General features: G+C 32.4%; 1 protein-coding gene across 1 annotated transcript in view; it reads left to right on the forward strand.

Annotated features, from left to right (window-relative positions):
- The window catches only part of LOC129230985 (cyclin-dependent kinase-like 4), a 90,878-nt gene extending 72,392 nt beyond the window's left edge, over nucleotides 1-18,486 (forward strand). The window contains exons 6-9 of the mRNA XM_054865229.1: nucleotides 463-545; nucleotides 5,177-5,236; nucleotides 11,063-11,197; nucleotides 18,237-18,486. Of these exons, the coding sequence (XP_054721204.1) occupies nucleotides 463-545; nucleotides 5,177-5,236; nucleotides 11,063-11,197; nucleotides 18,237-18,365 (407 nt within the window). The 3' untranslated portion in view covers nucleotides 18,366-18,486. The remainder of the gene's footprint in view (nucleotides 1-462; nucleotides 546-5,176; nucleotides 5,237-11,062; nucleotides 11,198-18,236) is intronic.
- Nucleotides 18,487-19,512: the final 1,026 nt, after the last annotated feature.

Below are 19,512 nucleotides of genomic sequence, written 5' to 3' on the forward strand. Positions count from 1 at the left end.
ATTAAAAAAAAAAAAATTTTTTTTTTTTTGCTCATTTCAAACCAAACCCAGTGGCACGACAGCCCATGGGAGCCAAGGCCTACTTTGCCCATCTCAGTCTTTCTGATAAAGGACTTTGGGTACTAGGAATCTGTTCCGATTAGCTGTTCAGCAGAGCGCGGAACCCCCAGGATTCAGTCCCAAGCACACTTGGTACACATTTTATCGACCCACTCAGGGGATGAACGGTTGAGTTGACAAGGAGCGTTCCGGGAAGAGAACCCGTGCTTGCGGCGTGGGAGCACGAAATGCTACCACTGAGCCACTGGGTCTCTCTTTTTTTTTTAAAAATTTTTTTTCAAAAATAAAATAAATTACTTTGAGGTCTTGTTAGTTGTTGCGTTTATTATTATTATTATTTTTTTTTTTTTTTGTTTTTATTTTGAAGGTAATTTTTTTTTTTTTTTTTTTTGCTCATTTCAGGCGACTTAATTCCCAGGCATATGCAAGTGTTTCGTGCTAATGATTTTTTTGCTGGAGTAACAATACCTGAGCCAGATGTTCGGGTAAGTACAGTTTTAGTTTTAAATTGGATGCTATTTCAAAACGCTTACAGTCATTTATGGTGGCTGTGAGCCATTCTGTTTAACTTTGCGCCACTTAAGTATTTTCATTCAGTATTTTTATAATTATTCAAGCTTGAATTAAAAAAAAAAAAGTCTGGAAGCCTCAGAGCTGCAATCTGCAGAGGAGGCTGTTAAATCAATTCTGGTACTCTTTATTTTAGGAAAAAAATCGCTTAACTGTGCACAGGAAGCTATGAATTCAGCATTTACATTTCGGAATGTGTTTCGGAATATCGATTTCAAGTTATTGAAATCCTTCAATAGAGGAGAGTGGTTCAAAGCAGGTAGGTTAACGAAGAACGCTCGAAAATTATAGTTTTTGGATTTTTATCGCAACACTTTCGGTTTTGTTTCCTAGCAGGGTTTTTGAACTTAAAAAAAAAAGTGATTTTTATATTATTTCAAGCCCAATATTTATTTATTATCAACATTACAAGCACATGGAAAACCCACTTTGCCTAACCTGAAGGTCCAAAGCGGGTAAGCATAACTATTTGTGATTTGGTATATTTGCCAATCAAATAAGAAGTTATAAATGATTAAAATTATTGACAGGCTACTTGACATTATAAAATGTACATATATATAGGGGAAGGTCGTTTAGTATCGGACAGCGAGTAGTATTGGACAAGGGCTGCTTCTTAATTCCACCGCCAGGGGCAGCACGTACTGGGTCAACATAGTGTGCCGTATTGGGGAAGAAAGCCACAGACACCATATTGGTTCAAATCAACCGTTCGTTCTGGTGTGCAAAGCTAGTTGTTTTTTTGTTTGTTGAGAGAACTGCAGTGCACGAATTTAACTTCTGGGGCATATATTTACACATAGAGTAAGTTATATTGTTTCATTGTTATACCTTTAGAATGATAGTATATTAATCCAAGTATTATGAGATATAAAAGTGTCTAGCTTAAGTAATAGCCTAGTGGTAGTTAAACAACTGTAGCTTTACAGTCGGGTTGTATTGGACAAACAAATTTTGGGTTGTATCGGACAAAGTTACTGGGACTAAAATTAAATATTGACGGTGTTTTTCTTTGTTCAACAGGTTGAAATGGAAAAATCACGACATAAATGAGATGAAACAAATACTAAAGAAGCCATTGAAAAAGTTGACTATATTTTTCAACTTTTATACAAAGTTATTACTTATTTTCATTTTTAGACTTGTATACTATTCTAAGTAACCAACTACTTCGTTCGTTTCATTTTTTTGCACATTAAAATGTTACTTCTGAACTATTTGTTTTTATTTCAACATTTTAACGTTTTGTCCGATACAACCCTCCAAAATTTAAAATTGGCCAAAAATAGAGTTTGACAAAAATTTATTTAAAAAATACGATTCCATGTTTTTTTAACCAAAGTTTACAATTTATGTTAGGTAACTTAGTACAGCTTAATTTAGTGTAAAAACTAATTCTTTAAAAATAAAATAAAAAGTGTTATGATTGAAATGGCTTAGGTGTCCGATACTCCCCGACCTTCCCCCATATATATATAAAATGTACTCATCTAATTTAAAGTCAGCACATTTGCTTATAGAACATAATGAAATAACTGATTAAATTAATACATTAATTATTTTTCGTGAAAAATAGCACTTTTAACTTCAAATGGCCACCAAAAATTGTACAGTGACAAAAAAAAAAAAAAAAAAAAAAAATCTGAGAACGTAAGGGAGAGGATTAATTATTACTTTGATTTAATTCAAATAGAATTTGATTTCAGATAAATGTCTGATAAATGTAAGCTGAAATACAGTGAATACGATAAATCATGTTTGTCCAAAAGTGCTCTGGGAAACGCTCTGTCACCGGCTTGTCTGTGGACATTTTTTGATCAAAAATTCATAGAATATTCTTAAAACCAACCATACATTGTAATGCACAAAAGGTTTTCATAAATTTAATCAAATCATTTTCTAAAAAAAATTTAGTAATAAAAAAACCAATTTCTTTGACGCTAAAAACCCTACCCCTAAAAGAGATGTTTGCTTGCATCAAAGTTTCGAGTTCAAAAGTTTTTTTTTTTTTTTTTACAGCGCTTCAGTAATCAAATATCACCGTTTTTCTTTGTTGAAAATTATAACCTTACAAATTATTATTTCTTCTGCATTAACGGTGAGTACGTGCTTTAGCAGTTGAATGAAAATCAAGTTGGAAAGGCGTGCAATATAGGAGCAATTTCGAGCAAAATGGAGCGAAGCAAGTTTCTTTTTCAAAAAGAAGAATGGAGAAATGAAAACATATATCGTACATTTATTCAGAGGATTCAACGACTTTATCTACTTGTCTAAATCTTTCTTATTAAAAGTATTTAATAGCTATAATCTTTTCAAAGTGATATTCGTGTTACTTGAAAAACTCCTTTTTCGAGTGTTGCAAGGAGTATTGAAATGTCTGTTGTACGGTGTTACGCTCGCATAGTTAAATTATCGAGAATTTTGTTTGCACGTTTGAGACCATGATTAAAACGCCCCTCCCCCTCAAAAAATACCTTTTTGGTCTCCATATTCAATTAATGTAAGAGTAGCAGCAGCTAAGACATTCTTTCTACTCGATTTTAAGGTCCGTGTACATAAAGTTTTGCAAAGCAATGAAAAATCAGTGAGTTAGTCTGTTACTGCCCTTAAAGACTCAATACGATTGTTGTTTTTTTTTAAGGGTCAGTACCTCAAAAATGATGAAACGATCAAAAAATTCTTTATTGCTTATTTCAAAAGTAAAAACTATTCTGAACACAGGGAAAAAGTTTCATCGCTTTAGTTCAAATATTTAAAAAGTTATGAGTGGTTTTAGGCCGTGCTTGTTATGTGTTCTTATGCAAAAGAAAAACTTTAAACTGCGTTTTCTCGATGATGGTATTTTTGTGTTTTCACGTCATTAGAATCCCTAAAGATTTTTTTTTTCTATTAAAGATACAGCTTTAAAGTAATACTTTTTGCAATTGGGATAACATATTTGACAAAACTGTGCATTGGATAAACATTTTATAAATTACTCAAATGTTTAGAGCATGTTAAACCTTTAAAAACCAATTTTTTTAAAAAAAAACTTTGATTTTTTACATAATCAATCACAGAAAATTTTCTAATAAACTCATAAGCAAATGAAGGCACAGATCTTTAGAGATGATTATAGTGATCGTTTGTCAAAAAAAAATATATTTAATTAGTGCAAAAATAAAAAAGCCTTAGAAATTTCAAAAAATTGAAATTCTTTTCAATTTTTTGAATTTTTAAAAAAAGTTGGCAATATTTTTAAATTTTGAAAATAAATTATTGATTAAGAAATAAGTATGCATGTTATGGTTTCAAAGAAATATAAAATTTACTTAAATTAAAAAAAAAATGTTGGAAAGGTACTGTGTGACCCCTTAATGAAAAATGTAACACTATCAAGCAGCTTCTCTTTCTTTGTTTCAATGTTTGCAAAGCAGCTTGCAAGTAAAGCTTTATGAATATGGAAATTTACTTCGCATCGAGCCTGACGGCCATTAATTTCTTAAGATTAACCATATTTGTTTCTAAGATAGTATAGCTGAATTTTGTTTTTAAAAACATGACAAAAGAAACATTTCAGCTATTTTTTTTTTCAAACGATAAATCGTGAACCGTTATTTAAATAATTTAGCGTATGATATGATGAATTTTTTTAAATTGTCATTCTAAGCAAATACTCCGCAAGAGAATCAACAATAAGCATCAAAAAGAGAAAATAAACTGAAAGCTTGCAGCCACTATTGACAATCACTTTTTTAAATATCATGATAATTAGCAATCAGCTATCACAATGCTTTTGATTCTAGTGTATGATTTTCTCATGAGATACTTTGAATTTTGGTGCACGTGTCTAAATACAAGTATTGTATTTAATGAAGCCAAAATATCATATATTTTTCCAATACCTGCTTTATTTTTATGCGAATTTTTGAGATGAAAACATGGATCCCTCGGCTTGAAAATGTAGAATACAAAATTCTATTTAAAAGATTTCTGGACTGTTTAAGTTGCTGTACATCAAGCCGGTTAATAAAGATTTCTCATTTGCAAACTTGAAACATTTCGAACGTCTAATTTTCCTCCTCCTCACATCTTATGTTGTTTTGAAGCAACGTCAGCTTCAATGAAAGAGCCCTTTTTACTCACAAAAATTTCCGATGTAAACTATTTCGTTATTTACGTACCATTGGTAAAAAATAAATTAACTCATAAAAACCTAGGGTTTATTGTTGCTTTTGAGATTAAAAGTGTATTTGAGAGTTTAAGAACTCGAATCCTTGGTTTTAAGCCATATTGCCAATTTTCCTACATTTAATTACGTAGATGTAAAGACGATTATGGACAGCACTCTCTGTAAGAATATGAAGGTTTGTTATGAACAACCTTTCTCCTCCTACAGGGAAAATCTAACCTGGCAGCGATGTAATTCTGCGGTTAAGATCTGCGTAGTCTTCAAAATGCTGCCAGGTTAGGTTTGACCCAACTAGAGTTAAACAGAGTTGCTGTGTTAGTGATTGTTGCCAATAAAAATTTTATGATTTGCATTATTTTTTTTCTTTCATTACAGGAGAGCTTAGACAGCAAAATTCCAAAACATGTCCATGAACATGGAGTTGATTTTATAAAGGTAAATATTATCAATTCATCATCAAAGGGTTTCAAATTTTAGTTCAATATTTTTCAGAGCTCAGTCTTTTCTGAAAATATAAAACAATAAGCGGTGTACTAGGTAAGATCTAACATTACATGACACATACCAACCTTATTTTTATTGATTATTTTTCCCTTAGTCGCATATTTTTTATATCTTGATAAAGTCGTGTAGAGGAAGTGTTTTCAAATGCTGTTCTCCTGCAGCATTAATTGAAATAGTAACGATATAACTAAAGATTAAGAACGCGAGTGTTAAAACAAAGGTTGTTAACGCAGTTTGTGTAATAATTCAACAAAGCAATATTCGAGTAGAATTGATAGTTTTGAAGTTAAGAGGTGTTGCGAAAAAAAAAAATTTTTTTTTGATTAAGTATTGCGGAAAAGTGTAGACTGAGGAAGACTTTTAAAAAAATTTTTATATATATATATATATATATATATATATATATATATATATAAAACAAGAGATACAATTTAAGTCTTGCATTCCATTTTGATGTTCTCGCTTTTTTCATTTGCTTTTTCATTTGTATTTTGACTGTTTGTGTGAATATATATATATACATATACATATATATATATATATATATATATATATATATATATATATATATATATATATATAATAGTACCAAAAATCGTAACTAGGGGGACATTTTGGCGTTGAAAAGGTGTATTATTGTGAATATTTTATTCGCAAAATTTGATTTTTACCAAAAAATGAGGATCGATATAACCAATATTGAGCTACTTTCCATGTACTGCATACAAAGCAAAATATTTTCCACACATTCGGAAAACATTGGAACTTCTCCAACCTGTAATCTGATTCGAGTTTTTTAATTTGAGGTAATTAAGTTGTGTCCAATAACCAAATTTTTGGCTAAGAGTTTAAAATTGGTTTTTAAAATATTTAAATGAACAGCATGATTCATTACTCTAAATACGAAAAAATCCAAAATATCAAGTCCTGATGCTGATATGCACCCTCACACAAGAACACCTTCACCGTCTTGAACTGATCCAACCAAGTTCTTAAGCTTATATTCCTCATTTTTTCTTCTATTTGCAATTATACACCAATAACCAAAAATGTTGAATTTATTTTCATCTGTAAGTAAGACTTTATTCTAAAACGTTTTGAGCTTATTTATCATTGATTTTGCGACGGAAAGCGTAAACTTTCCGTCGCAAAATCGCACGAACAATAAAATTTCTGCTGGAAGTTGTCCCATCTAATCCAGCTAATCAGAGAGAACTTTGCGAACAGTTTCAGGTGAAAATTAAAAGTAAACTGATTTATTAAAATCCACAGAAACATTTTCAGCGCTCAAATGAGTATTTTTCATAATTTTTTTAACTGTAAATCTCCGATCACGCTCTGTTAACTTTGCCACTTGCCCTTTTCATACCTTGTTCTCGATCTGATTCTTCTCTTTAAAGCATTTTATCAAGCACTTTACTATAGAAGGGTATAAATTAACTAATTAAGAGACATTTCAAATAAATTTACCGCTACTGTGAGGAAACAAAAATCAAATTTCGAATGGTGTTCGTTGTTTTTTTACAAATATCAGCCATTTAAAAATAATAAGCAGAATATTAGGGAATAAATAAACAAAACATTATAGCGATTTGACTTTACAGTGTCAACCCAATGCAAAATAATAATTTAAAAAAATGACATGTGATAATTTTAATCATGAATTTATTCGAAAATATTGCAGTGCACGATGACTTTTGTAGCGTATTATTTCTCTGTCTCTTCGTTTTTTGACAAATTTCAAAAATAAAATCAAGCAATATTTTGACAACACTACGAGGCTTTATTTAGAATGGCATGGGAATGATGTGAAAAAAATTGCACTTTATATTCGAATTCATTTTCACGTTATTTTGGTTTTACTTCAAAATTTCAAGCTGTACGAACACTTTTGGGAGCCACTGTATGTTTATAAATGATAATGTTCATTGCTCAAACGTGTTGCTGCAAAATAATCAGCAGGTAGTAAGGCCCGGACCATTCTAGACCATTTCCCACTTCTGTACAAAATATTTTCTGAAGACTACAATGTTCAGACCACATGTTATGACCATACAAGTACACTGCTTCACAATTACTAAGGAACAGTTACGTTTTTTGGAATAAGTAAGAATAGATGATGATTAAAGAAACAGAATGAAATATATAGTTGGTAGGGAGGATGTGCCTTTTTTATAGGTACAAAATAATTAGATATTACTGCATCAATGAAGTAAAAACTTAAAAATAAAAAAATAATCCTACTTAGATGATTTTATACAACAACAAAAAAATGATTAAGGTCAGAATGATGGAGACATGAGTACCTTAATATGATGTATGATTACCAGGGACACTGAAGCACAATTTACATTTGTTTTCCATACTCCCCACTGATCATTGAGGAGTGCTTGGAGGATGTTTTCCTACTCCTCTCTAAATGCGGATTTGAGTTCTTGTACTGTTCTGGGAGGAACGGCTCTTCGCGCAACACGTCTGCCAAGAGCCTTCCAGGCACTTCAAATTGGATTTAAGTCCGGAAAGTAAGCAGGCCACTGCATACGTTGATTGTTTTTACTTTGCAGTGTGTCTGACACTTCAATGCTCCAGTGTGGCCGTGTATCGTCTCCGTAAAGAGAAAGTCTAGATCTACAGCCCCCCCCCCCCCTAAAAAGACGAACATGGGCCAGCATAACATCTCTGCAATACATTTGCGACGTATCGCTTTTTTATTCAAAAATGTGAAGCGGTGTTCTGCCATTGTGCATGATGCCTACCTACACCATGACGCCTGGGCCGTACCGATCACGTTCGCAAACAATTTTTTGTGCATCACGTGTTCCACGCTCTCTCCACAGTAGTTGGTGACCAGAACCACTTATCACACTGAAACAAGATTCGTCAGAGAGCATCACTCTAGACCAATTTTGACGATCCCACCAATATGTTCTTTACATCCGCGTAATCTCTCTCGACGATGGCGTGGTTCAACTTAGATGCAACGTACGGGCTTCCGTGCATACAAACCGACATTATTTACTCGCCGTGAGATGGTTCTTGCAGTAACATGCGTACCGGTAGCGGTTGTTAGATTTGCAGCTTTCTGTCCAGGAGTGAACTTTCTGTTTCTTTTTGCCATGAGGGCTACATAGCGATCCTCTGAAGGTGTGGTGCTTCTACCACGACCCCCGGCATGCTTTTGCAAAACATTTCCACCTTCAACGGCCTTCTTGAATCGGGAGATGGCACTTTTTGATACACCCATTGCAGCAGCCACAGTGGTGACACTTTGACCTGCTTCTAGTTGTCCAACGGCTCGTCCACGATCGTAGACACTCAAATGATGTCTTGCTAACATTTTACTCTAAGTATTTCAAGAATCAAACAGAGTTTCAGAGAAAAACCTTTTTTAAAACACCCAGCACTATATTTGTTACAAACCAAACAGCGTGAATTTTCGTACGAGAATCTTGAGCGGGTATGCACTGTCTTTTACTCAGATAACGAGTCTTGGTCTACCAGGCCATCTGAACTTGAATTTATTTCCATTGGCCAGGTGGTTGAGGTACAAAGTTGCATAAATCACTTGTTCTTTAGCAGGGGCGGATTCAGAAATTTTTGTAAGGGGGGTCAAGTTTCAATGGCCAGCGTTATACTTCCAACATGAAAAAGTATCAGTTAAGGGGGGGGGGCAAGGAGGATGGCAGACCTCCTCATATGCTATACAGCCCCCTCCCCCCCAAATGGGATCAAATTTCTTATTTCAAATTGCCTCCCACCCCACCCCTTCCTTCCCTAAATTTTGTGCAACTTGCGACATAGATCTTGGCGCAAGTTGCCTTAAAATATAATTGCCTTAAATTTTCAGTAATGTCATACTTCTTTAGGTAAACAGGCTGGACACGTTGTCGTTAACTTTGAATATATTTTTCTTTTCAAAATGAACAAAAATCTCGAAAGAGCAATAGCTTAGTAACCGAACTGAGTCAATCCTCTGAAATATGACATGCTGAGAAAAAAATTCCTTGCAGATAGAACCAAACAAAAAAAGGTTAACATTGATTTCATGTACTATTTTTTCAAATCTGAAAATTGAAGTTTATTAACAATCATAATAAAATTCATGCCACAGGGGGTCAGCTGACCCTTTGACCCTCCCCTGAATCCACCCCTGTTCCTTAGCAATTGTCAAGCAGTGTATATAAGTTATCCTCACATATAGAATAGCGAATATCACTGACAGTCTGACGTCACATTGAATAAAAGTGTCGATAACAAACACAAAAAATTTGAGAATTTAACATCAGCTTTTATTCAACGAACTTGCCAAATAAAAAAAGACGCTCTCACGTTTAATTTCCAATCTCATTGTGTGTGTGTGTGTGCGCATGTTTTTTTTTTTTTTTTTGGTAATATTTCAAAAGAAAAAATACGATCGGTTAAAAATAACAATAGAAGAGATAATATATTATAATATGTTCAAAAACAAAACACACAGAACACAGAATGATTTCGATAAAAACATTATAGCTCGTTTGAGATGTGCCTGATTTAGTTGCACTAAAAGCGCAATATCATACTGCTTGTATGTCGACTTTTTATAACTATTTTCGCGTGTTTTCTGCAATCTCTATGTTCCATGAATTTTTAATTTTTCAATTTAAGAATTTAACATAGAAACTTACATGTTTTGAGAAATTAAAGTGTAAATTTTAATAAGTAGCTTAAAATTTTACGTAATGATGATTTTTTTTTTTTCAAATTCGAACTTTAATCGTGATAAACCGTTTCCATCCCCCTTAAACTCCCCCCCCACTCCCCCCTTCCCGAACTCAGCTCGTCCGTAAATTATGTTTCCTATCAATTTTATTATATTTTCTTACTTTTCCAATGGGTTTCATCCTGTTCTTTTTTTAAAAAAGTTTTTACCATTTTCAAAGGTATTGGCGCCTGCCTAAATATGCTGTCAAATATTCTAAAAGTTTAGTAACGTTTAATAGATGACTCTGCGTGATACGAGCCGAAAACCTTTAAAAAAAATTTGCATTTTTGAAAGAAATGCTTATATCTCCGTAGGTATAACAGATACTTTCATGAAAACATAAAAACAAATTCAAGGAAGGCATTTAATTTATTTCTGAAATTTATTATTATTCTCCCAGCTATTTACAACGAAAAATGATCAAAAACCTTTTTTTGTTTCCTCAATTTGTTGTCCCTTCCCTAAATTAATGGTAGACTTAATTTTTGTTGGAAAGTGGCAGCTGGAGTATACCTTTTATGTGAAAAATATTACAGAGCAATTGGTCTTTTATCTATCGAGAAATCCGTAAAAATGTGAATTTTTGAAAGTGTCCCAATTCTTTTGGTCATATAGTGTATTATGTTAAGAATCTTATGTTGTTAGAACCCTTTATACTTTTGCACTTGAAACATTTTATTTACTGTACTGTTCAACTTTTCCTGCGATTTAAATAACTCACGAGTATGTTGATACATTCACCAAAAACTGTACATTTATAATCTTTTCAATTAACTACATTGATTTAAACCTTTAAGGTCTTGGTTCTTGAAAACATATTTTTTTATTTATAGTTTTACAAATCACAGACATTTTTCAACCGTCTAAACTGTTTTTCAAGATTTTGTTTAAAAATGTTTCTTTATCTGATAAATTACTATGAAATACGTGTTTATAATAAGTTGTATATGATTACGTTTTAAATAATAAACAATTTGAATAATGTACACTTTTTCTGACAGTAGATTGTTTTTCAGAGGTGCCTGGACAAAGATCCACAGAAGCGGTACACATGTGGTCAACTTTTAAAGCATCCTTATTTCGACAATTTTAAAATCCCCGAATTAGATACCATAGATGATCCTCAAAGATACAAAAGAGAAAAATCAAAGGTGGGTTATTCGGGATTACAGCTATGGAATATCCATAAAAGATTTCACACTTTTTTTCAACATCCTTGAGCCTTCTCTCCCCCTCATTGTCACACTTCACCTAACCCTCTCCCTCTTTGTTCTATGTCCCTCTATTTTTCATAAACATATTCCTATAAAAATTCTTGATGTCACACTCTTTTTACCCCCTCCCTACCCCTTTGTCATATACTGTCACAACTTTACCCACTCAAAGCGTGACGTTATTCACGGACAGCCTTAATTTTGTTTAATACTTTCATATTTTTCACTCATTTCCTTCAATTCATGAGTAAAAAGAAACATAGGAATAAAATGAAAAAACTTGAAGGACTTGATTTTGCAATTTTGGCACACATCTAAAGACCTCACAAACACGTGTCGTCGTTATACATACTTATGGTGTTGTTTTACGACACATGATTTAAAAGCTTCATAGAATAATCTTACACATCTAATTATCAGAGCTATATATATATATATATATATATATATATATATATATATATATATATATATATATATATATATATATATATATATACGTAAGTATGTAATGATTAAAAAAATTCTGGAAAAATGACATGGCAGATCAGTCATGCCACGAGCATAAAAAATCGCATAGGAACAGAGGGTAACAAGCGCAATGACGTGAAAACAAAGCCAGACACTGGGGGACGGATGCATGACATATCACATTACACCGAAGACGATTTTTCTCAACAGTTTAGATTCTACCTTTGTATAAACCCAAACTACTTTCAAAATTTGAGGTTCACATCGTAATTCTTTGTGGAATGGGGGTTTCAAAAAGTAAGGCGCAGCATAAAAGTTACTCAGGATATACAAAAAATCTTCCGACCTTCAGATAAACACTTAGGAAGATCAGCATTTCAGAACCGATGTTGCGGTTCAGCAAGCCGTCTTGGTGTCGTTCCATTCTTGACAATGATTTCTTCCAGCCCGGTTTCGATGGTTTTTGTACCGCTCAAACAAATGCCTCGATAAATAGTCTGGTGACTATGTGGAGAAAACTCTGTTCCTTTGCTACATTGAAATTTGTAATCTGAAGGTCGGAAGATATAGAAATCCATTGGTGCAAGGTCAGGACTGCAAGGATGTCCAATGCCTCCCAGTCGTTCAACGGCAGACCATGCTCCCAACAACGCAGCCATCTTCTAACTGATATTTTTTCCTGTACCTAGACACTGTGCCCCATCCACCGGTACCGTTTGAAAGCTTTGATCATCTTCCTTATTTTCAGAGTGTTTTTACTCATACAGAGAATCTGTATTCCCATCAGAGCTCTTGCTACCTTACTTTTTGAACCACCTACATGTATTAAAAATAGTTTTTCTTATTATCAGAGAAGTTCTTGTTACTAATATTTCAAATATAAATTGAGACCTACTGATGTTCAATGTAGTAATTTATTTAACATCTGACATGTTTTGATTTTAGTTGTTTAATGTTGTTAAACATGATTTTAATAATTTGTCGAGTGCATGTGGGGCAAACTGAAATAAATAGTTCATTTAATTATTTATGAATGCATTTATTTTTCAAGTCACTTAAAAATTAATTACTTAATTCTTGCACAGCCATTCCATTCACTTATTCATTCAATATTTTGGATAATCATAATTAATTTATTTATTTATTCCTTCATTCATTAATTACTCCTGGTATTTATTAGTTTATTCATTTAATCAAAGAAAGTAATTTTAACAATCGAATGCGAAATATTTCATCACAAAAATATTTCAGTTATTTTGATTTAAAGGTACAAATTTGTGGCCAAAAATACAAAAATTAGAATTCAATGCAAGTTATAACACAAAACAAAGTGTTCTACTTTTACGTACTGCAATTCCCAAGATAAATTTTCTATTGATTCATTTTGGAAAATGTAATTTATCTTGTCCACTACGCGTAGTCTCACATTCCCCTACTACACAATATAATGGGACGAGTTTTTGGAGTGAGATTAAGGCAATTTAATGAACACATGCTGTAATCATTGGCGAATCCAGGGGGGCGGCTATGAGGCTGCAGCCGTCCCCAGACTATAACTATTTTTTTTTCTATTAGATTTTTTTTTATTGTGTATGTATCTTAATGTAAAATAATAAAATATATAATTTCCTATATCCATCCTATCTTTATCATTTTATTCTTTTTCCCTCAGGTTTATACACGAACATGTTCACCTAGTGAACCGATTTTAATGATTTTTTTTTAATGGATAGGGGATGGCTCAACTTAGGTCCCATCACTTCGTTTGACCATATTTGTTCTTTAGAAAAAAAAGTTATGGGCAAAAAACAGTAAATTTTATGAAAATTTCCCTATTAAATGATTAAAATGATATGAAACCCATTGTTATAAAAGTTTGGTACCATATAACAGTAACATTAATAGTAATTGTAATGCAAATTTTGAATAAAGGCTTCTCTGAAGCAATACAGTGATATAGAGCCGAACTTTTTACTAGGTAACTTCTTACTTTTTCTGAAATACCTACATTTACACAAAAAAGAATGAAATAAAAAAATTTTGAAAAAAAAAAAAAAAATAGAACCGACTTCAAAATTGCTCTAAAAAGTGAAAAATAATTTTATTCTTTAAATACCATCGGTAATGCTTTTAAACATAATTTTTGAAGTTGGCGCAAAAACGATAGATAAAATCATTCACAGCCATAACTCATCAACAACATTAAATTTAACCAGGCCCAGTTTCTTCACTATCACGTAAATTATGCATTGATGACAACATATTTGAATAACGATATAAATGTTTCGTTCGTAACTTTGGATGCTTTTCTGAAAAAAATATGAACGAAGCATGGTTACACTGGATTTTATGTTTTGTTTTTGCGCCAACTTCAAAAATTATTTTTAAAAGCATTATCGATGGTGTTTAAAGAATAAAATTATTTTTCACTATTTAGAGCAATTTTGAAGTCGGTTCTATTTTTTTTTTTTTCAAAATTTTTTTATTATCTTGAAATTTTCTCCAGTAGTAATTGCGTATACCTACCACCTTGCCTGATGTGTAATATCATTTTAGTTTAGTTTTACCTATCTGTGCTTCTACTTATTTCTGTACTTTTATTAATACGAGACATAAGTACCATCTTACTCAACTTTCTATTCAGGGCTATAAAGCACAAAGATTTTGATAATCACCTTTTTATTTTTTCTTTCATCATAGAAAAAAAAAAAAAACTTTTTACTTTTTTCCTGTAGCTAATTTTGTTTTTGTGACTTAAAGCTCTTTTCCCCCAAATACAGATTTTAAAAATAATGGTTTTTTTTTTCTGTTTTTCTGTTATTTTTTTTATGGTACGAATGTTTTTATTTTAATCTATATGTAAATATACAATGCTTCAATTTCTTAAGTGTTAAGCATTATGAATTATTAATTATGTGTATATTATTATTGACTTGGGTGAGCAGAAAATTTGATATTTTCCATAAGCGACTTTTAAGAGCAAAAAGAAGTTGTGTATTAGCACTTGAAGTATCATGGAAAAGCTTTTCAATGTTTTTTTTTTTTTTTTTTTTTTTTTTTTGTGGTTTTAGATCGCGAATGGTCCTAAAAATTGAGAAAAAGGTAAAAAATGGTCAACATTATTATTTTTTTAAATAAAAATTACAAGTGTAGTTAAACATTTTTTTTATATTTTAACACCATGAAAATGCTTTCTTTTAACCGTCTTCTTCTACTTGTTTACAATTATTTACATTTACTTATAGTTTTTAGTTTACGCATAAGTTTTAGGTTACGCATTTTTTGAAAGTAAATATAATCTGACTTTTTTAGGTTTTTTTTTGGAGGTAACAGCATTTTTTCCATTGTAATCCAGTTTTGCAGCATTGTTTTTAGTCATAAATGCGCATTGTGCAGCTCTTTGCCATGCAATGCAATTAGATTTTATTACATTAGCAACACGGAATTGACTGCGAGGGGTCTACATTTCGTGTTCCACCCTGTTTTCCCCATCCACCCTAGCAAGGACGATTGTTATTTGCAGGGTTTACATCAATTACTACAAAGTTCCAATTACTGTATGATTTACTCAATCCTATGTTTTGAGATTTGATGTTGGACTTATACTTACGACCATTAAAATCAAACCTGAGTCATAAGTTGTTCCCAGTAATCCACATCTTACGTCTTTCCCAAATACCTATTCAACAGATTCATTAACTGCAATCCTTTTAACCGCCAAAATGTAACATTGAAATTTTAAGAACGCAAACTTTGGCAATAGTTTAGTTTCTAGAAATTCAGAAATATCCATGTTTTTCACATCATCGAAAGGGGAAGAATTAACACGTTTACTACTCCGAAACTTAAAATTGATGGAAGAAATACAGTTTTAGCCTACAGTCTAAATGTTTGATATCTTGCCTTCAGTATTCTTTTGAAAGCCAATTCTTTTTATGTGGTCTGTCGTCTACTGCTATACGACCAATCCCAAGTTAACAGGGTAGGAACTTTAGACATTTCTTTGAATCACTGGATCCACGATTTTTAGTAGATCATCAAGCATATGACTTGTAGACTCTATAACTTTCAATAAGTGTACATGTCTGTGCTTCACGGAAGATTTCAGTTTAATATCGAACCATTCTGAAGCATAAATAACGAATAAATACCTTTGTGCTGAAAATTCAAAAAATCAGTAATCCAACGTCAGAAAGCACAAATATTGCAAGATATTGCAGACACGTGTTTCGGTGTTACAAGGAACACCTTTTTCAATGCAAAGAAATGTGAGCTTCTGGATGAAAAGTCATCCGAGAAAAGCATCTTTTCTCGGATTTTTCATCCTGAAGCTTACATTTCTTTGCATTGAAAAAGGTGTTCCTTGTAACACCGAAACACGTGTCTGCAATATCTTGCAATATTTGTGCTTTCTGACGTTGGATTACTGATTTTTTGCATTCTGAAGCATGTTTCTTTTGAGTTATAACTTATGAGTAATATTCATTTCATAAGTAGTTCAGTTTCAAAACTTAAGGATGCTTGAAAATAATGTACACAAATTTTGAACTACCATAGAAAATTTATTTACAGTCCAATGTAAATAAAAAGTAAATAGCAAATGTTAATGCTGTTCAAATTGGTGACCGGCAGCATTAATACAATTCCGAGTACGAGTTACCACTAATTCTGTACATCGTATCAAAACGTCACATGAGATTTCTCTACACATGACGTGAATCTCATTCCAAAGAAAGTCTAGATTACGTGGTTTACGTTTGTACACCCCATCTTTTATTGTGCCCCATAAGAAGAAATCCAGTGGTGTAAAATCTGGAGAGCGTGCTGGAAACTCGATTAGCCCCCTGCGTCCCGTCGACTGGCCCGGCAAGTTTTGATCCAGGCAAGCTCGATAGTGCGGCCTAGCCTTGTAGAGCGGGAAATCCTGAAATTTAACTTTGTAGAACGGTAAATAAATTTTCTGTGGAAGTTCAAAGAATGTATACATTTTCTTCTGAAGCACCTGGTATATAGCTGCAAACTCGATTGGCACACAATTTCAGCATTAATGATTTAAAGGTTCTGAGTTCTTTTGAGGGTGAGATCAGGGTCACATTTTTCTTTTTGTGTTGCAGTGGCAATATCCGTTCAATACTTTTGGTCATTATTTAAGTCAGTTCTTGAAACTTCGATTTCTGCTTTTGAAGTTAACAATAGTCGCTCCCCCTCCCCCCTTTTTTGTTGCAATAAAAGCTTTTTCAGCAACTTCGCAAAATGGCTGCATGTCACACTCAGGCTGTCAAAGGGGTATGGAGTTGATACTTGAATAGGCACAGTGGTATGGAGATGGTTAAAGGAACATTTTCCTATTGCGATCCAAAGCTGAGATCCAAATTCAACTTAAAACCTCGAACCAAAAGTAGAAACTTGTTTAAAATCCCATATTAATTGTAAACATGTTGTAAATATGTAGATGTTCTAAATAAATCTCCTTCTTGACTGAGTGGATGGGAAGGTAGACGCGAAGAGCAGCCATCTCCTCTTAGTGAACACTGGGCTGCTAAAACAACAAAATTTTATTGTTTTACCAGTTAAGAGCTTAACAGTACATATTTATTGTGTAAAATGTAAAACTCTAGTGTAGAAGAAAAATTGCTACTATAACCAAAAAATTCAAGTTTTGGTTCATTTCAAGAAACTTTACGTTATATGCTAGGACAAAAAAATGTAGAGAAATGTAGATAATTTTTAGAACATACGAAGAACCTAAAGTTTCTCCTGTTTACTGTGGTCAGAGTGGTGTATGAAAGTCATAAAATAAAATGAGACATTAAAGATAAGACATAACTTTATTTTTTCACATAAATACAAGGACATTGAGACACTTGTCATTTCGCTTCATAAGCTTCAAAAGGCCTTCCAGGAAAAATTCAAGTATTAAACGGCTCGTTTGACTTCAGCATTGCTTCCAAAGTGTCTTCCACCGAGAAGATTTCTCAAAGCCGCAAACAGATGACTCACTCGGTGTGACATCAGGACTGTATGCCGGATGGTATGGGAATTTCGAACCAAGAGTTGAAAAATGATTTAGCGTTGACGTCACCGAGTGTAGATTCCCATTGTCAGCGAACATCAGAAAGCAAGAATTGATAAGTTTAACCGTTTTCTCCATGTTCTCAATTCTTTTCAAAGGTTCAATTCTGAATCCAATTTTGACAGGGACTCAATTTCGACAGGGTTTCAAGAGGGGAAACTTATTTTCCGACTCTCTTATTAAAAAATGAATAAATATTTTTACTTTCATAATTTCTGAAATGTGGCCATTTTGATCCCTTTTTCTAAACTTTGAGGATCATGCGCGAAGATATAAGTATTTATTTTTTTAATTTTATTTTCCACATATAGGAAGCCAAAACAATTTTTTTTGTGCTAATACTTTTTGAGCTTATGGAAAATTTCCATTTTTTTCGGCTCATTCTATTATCAAACTCAATTTCACTTATATGTATATTTTTTTTCTTTGCAGTATGGACAGTATCAGTCTCTGTTGCTACCACAGCTACCGAATCAAGCCAACTATTTATCTTCACCCGAGTGTAAAAACTATCCCATATCTCGATCGACAAATCGATTCGACCATTTGCCAAATATCTGACGGTTCATCCCTTCAATAAATCCCTACTACTTTAAATGAAAATTCAGACTATTATAAAGTATGTCTCCATTCCACCCGACCAGTTCTTCACCAAGTGTTCGTACAAATATGTCTTTGAATTAATGAGAACTAAACTCATGAAATGAGCAATATTGATTTTTTTTCAGATTTTTGCCTCGAGTGAGTGTCACTTTAAATATCAAATATTAGAGGTATTAAATATTCATGACTAAGTTAACATTTTGTGCTCCAGTTATCATAGTCAAAATACGATAAACAAGCAAAATACTTTATTAAGAATTTCAAATGTTCTTCCTTAGATATAACCAACTGCATAAAAATACCACATTTATACCACACTGTTACGAGAATAAAGTCAGCTGTGCATTCCACTGGCACCACACAAATGACAAAAGAATATCAGGTCTATTTGTTAAGAAGTAAATTAATTCAAAATGAAAATAATTTTAATCGAAAACTAATTGCATTGGTATGAATGAACAGAAATACTTTTGTGCATAAAAAACATTCTTAACATCAACGTAATGAATAATAAAGAATCAATAATATATAATGGCTTCCAAATACAACAGTTTTTTTGTATTCCAAAACTAGTTAACCCGAAGATAATTCTAAGATAAATTACAATAAAAAAAGTAATAAGTCAGAAGCAATTGTTTATTAAAGTTTTATACACCTACTCGATACCAACATCAAGAGCATTAAAGGAATACAATGAAACTTTAGCTTAAAACATGCTAACAAATTTTGATAATTGAATGAGCTGCATAAATAGGATATTTGTGTTGAAGATACGAGCTTAAGAAGAATGATTTTTTTTATAGCAAGTGGTAGAAGAAGACCAGAAGCATTTGTTTCTTAAGTTTCTTCCACATTTTTGATGACACTAGAAGTAGAAACCATTACAAATATTTTTCAGCAAAGTTAAAACGTTTTTATTTTTGTAATTAGCATGCATGAAGGATATTTGTGTTGGAAATTTTAAAAAGAGAGAGAAGAAAAGAAAACAAAAAGAGCTTTGCTGTTAGAAGTTATCAGACCATAATGCCGTTTCTTTCAATCCGAAAATTTTTAACATTTTATATTTTTAACCAATAATGTAATGACATTCGTTGTTAAAAACCTT

Source organism: Uloborus diversus, chromosome 10 (genome assembly GCF_026930045.1).
Source record: "Uloborus diversus isolate 005 chromosome 10, Udiv.v.3.1, whole genome shotgun sequence".
NCBI lineage: Eukaryota > Metazoa > Arthropoda > Arachnida > Araneae > Uloboridae > Uloborus > Uloborus diversus.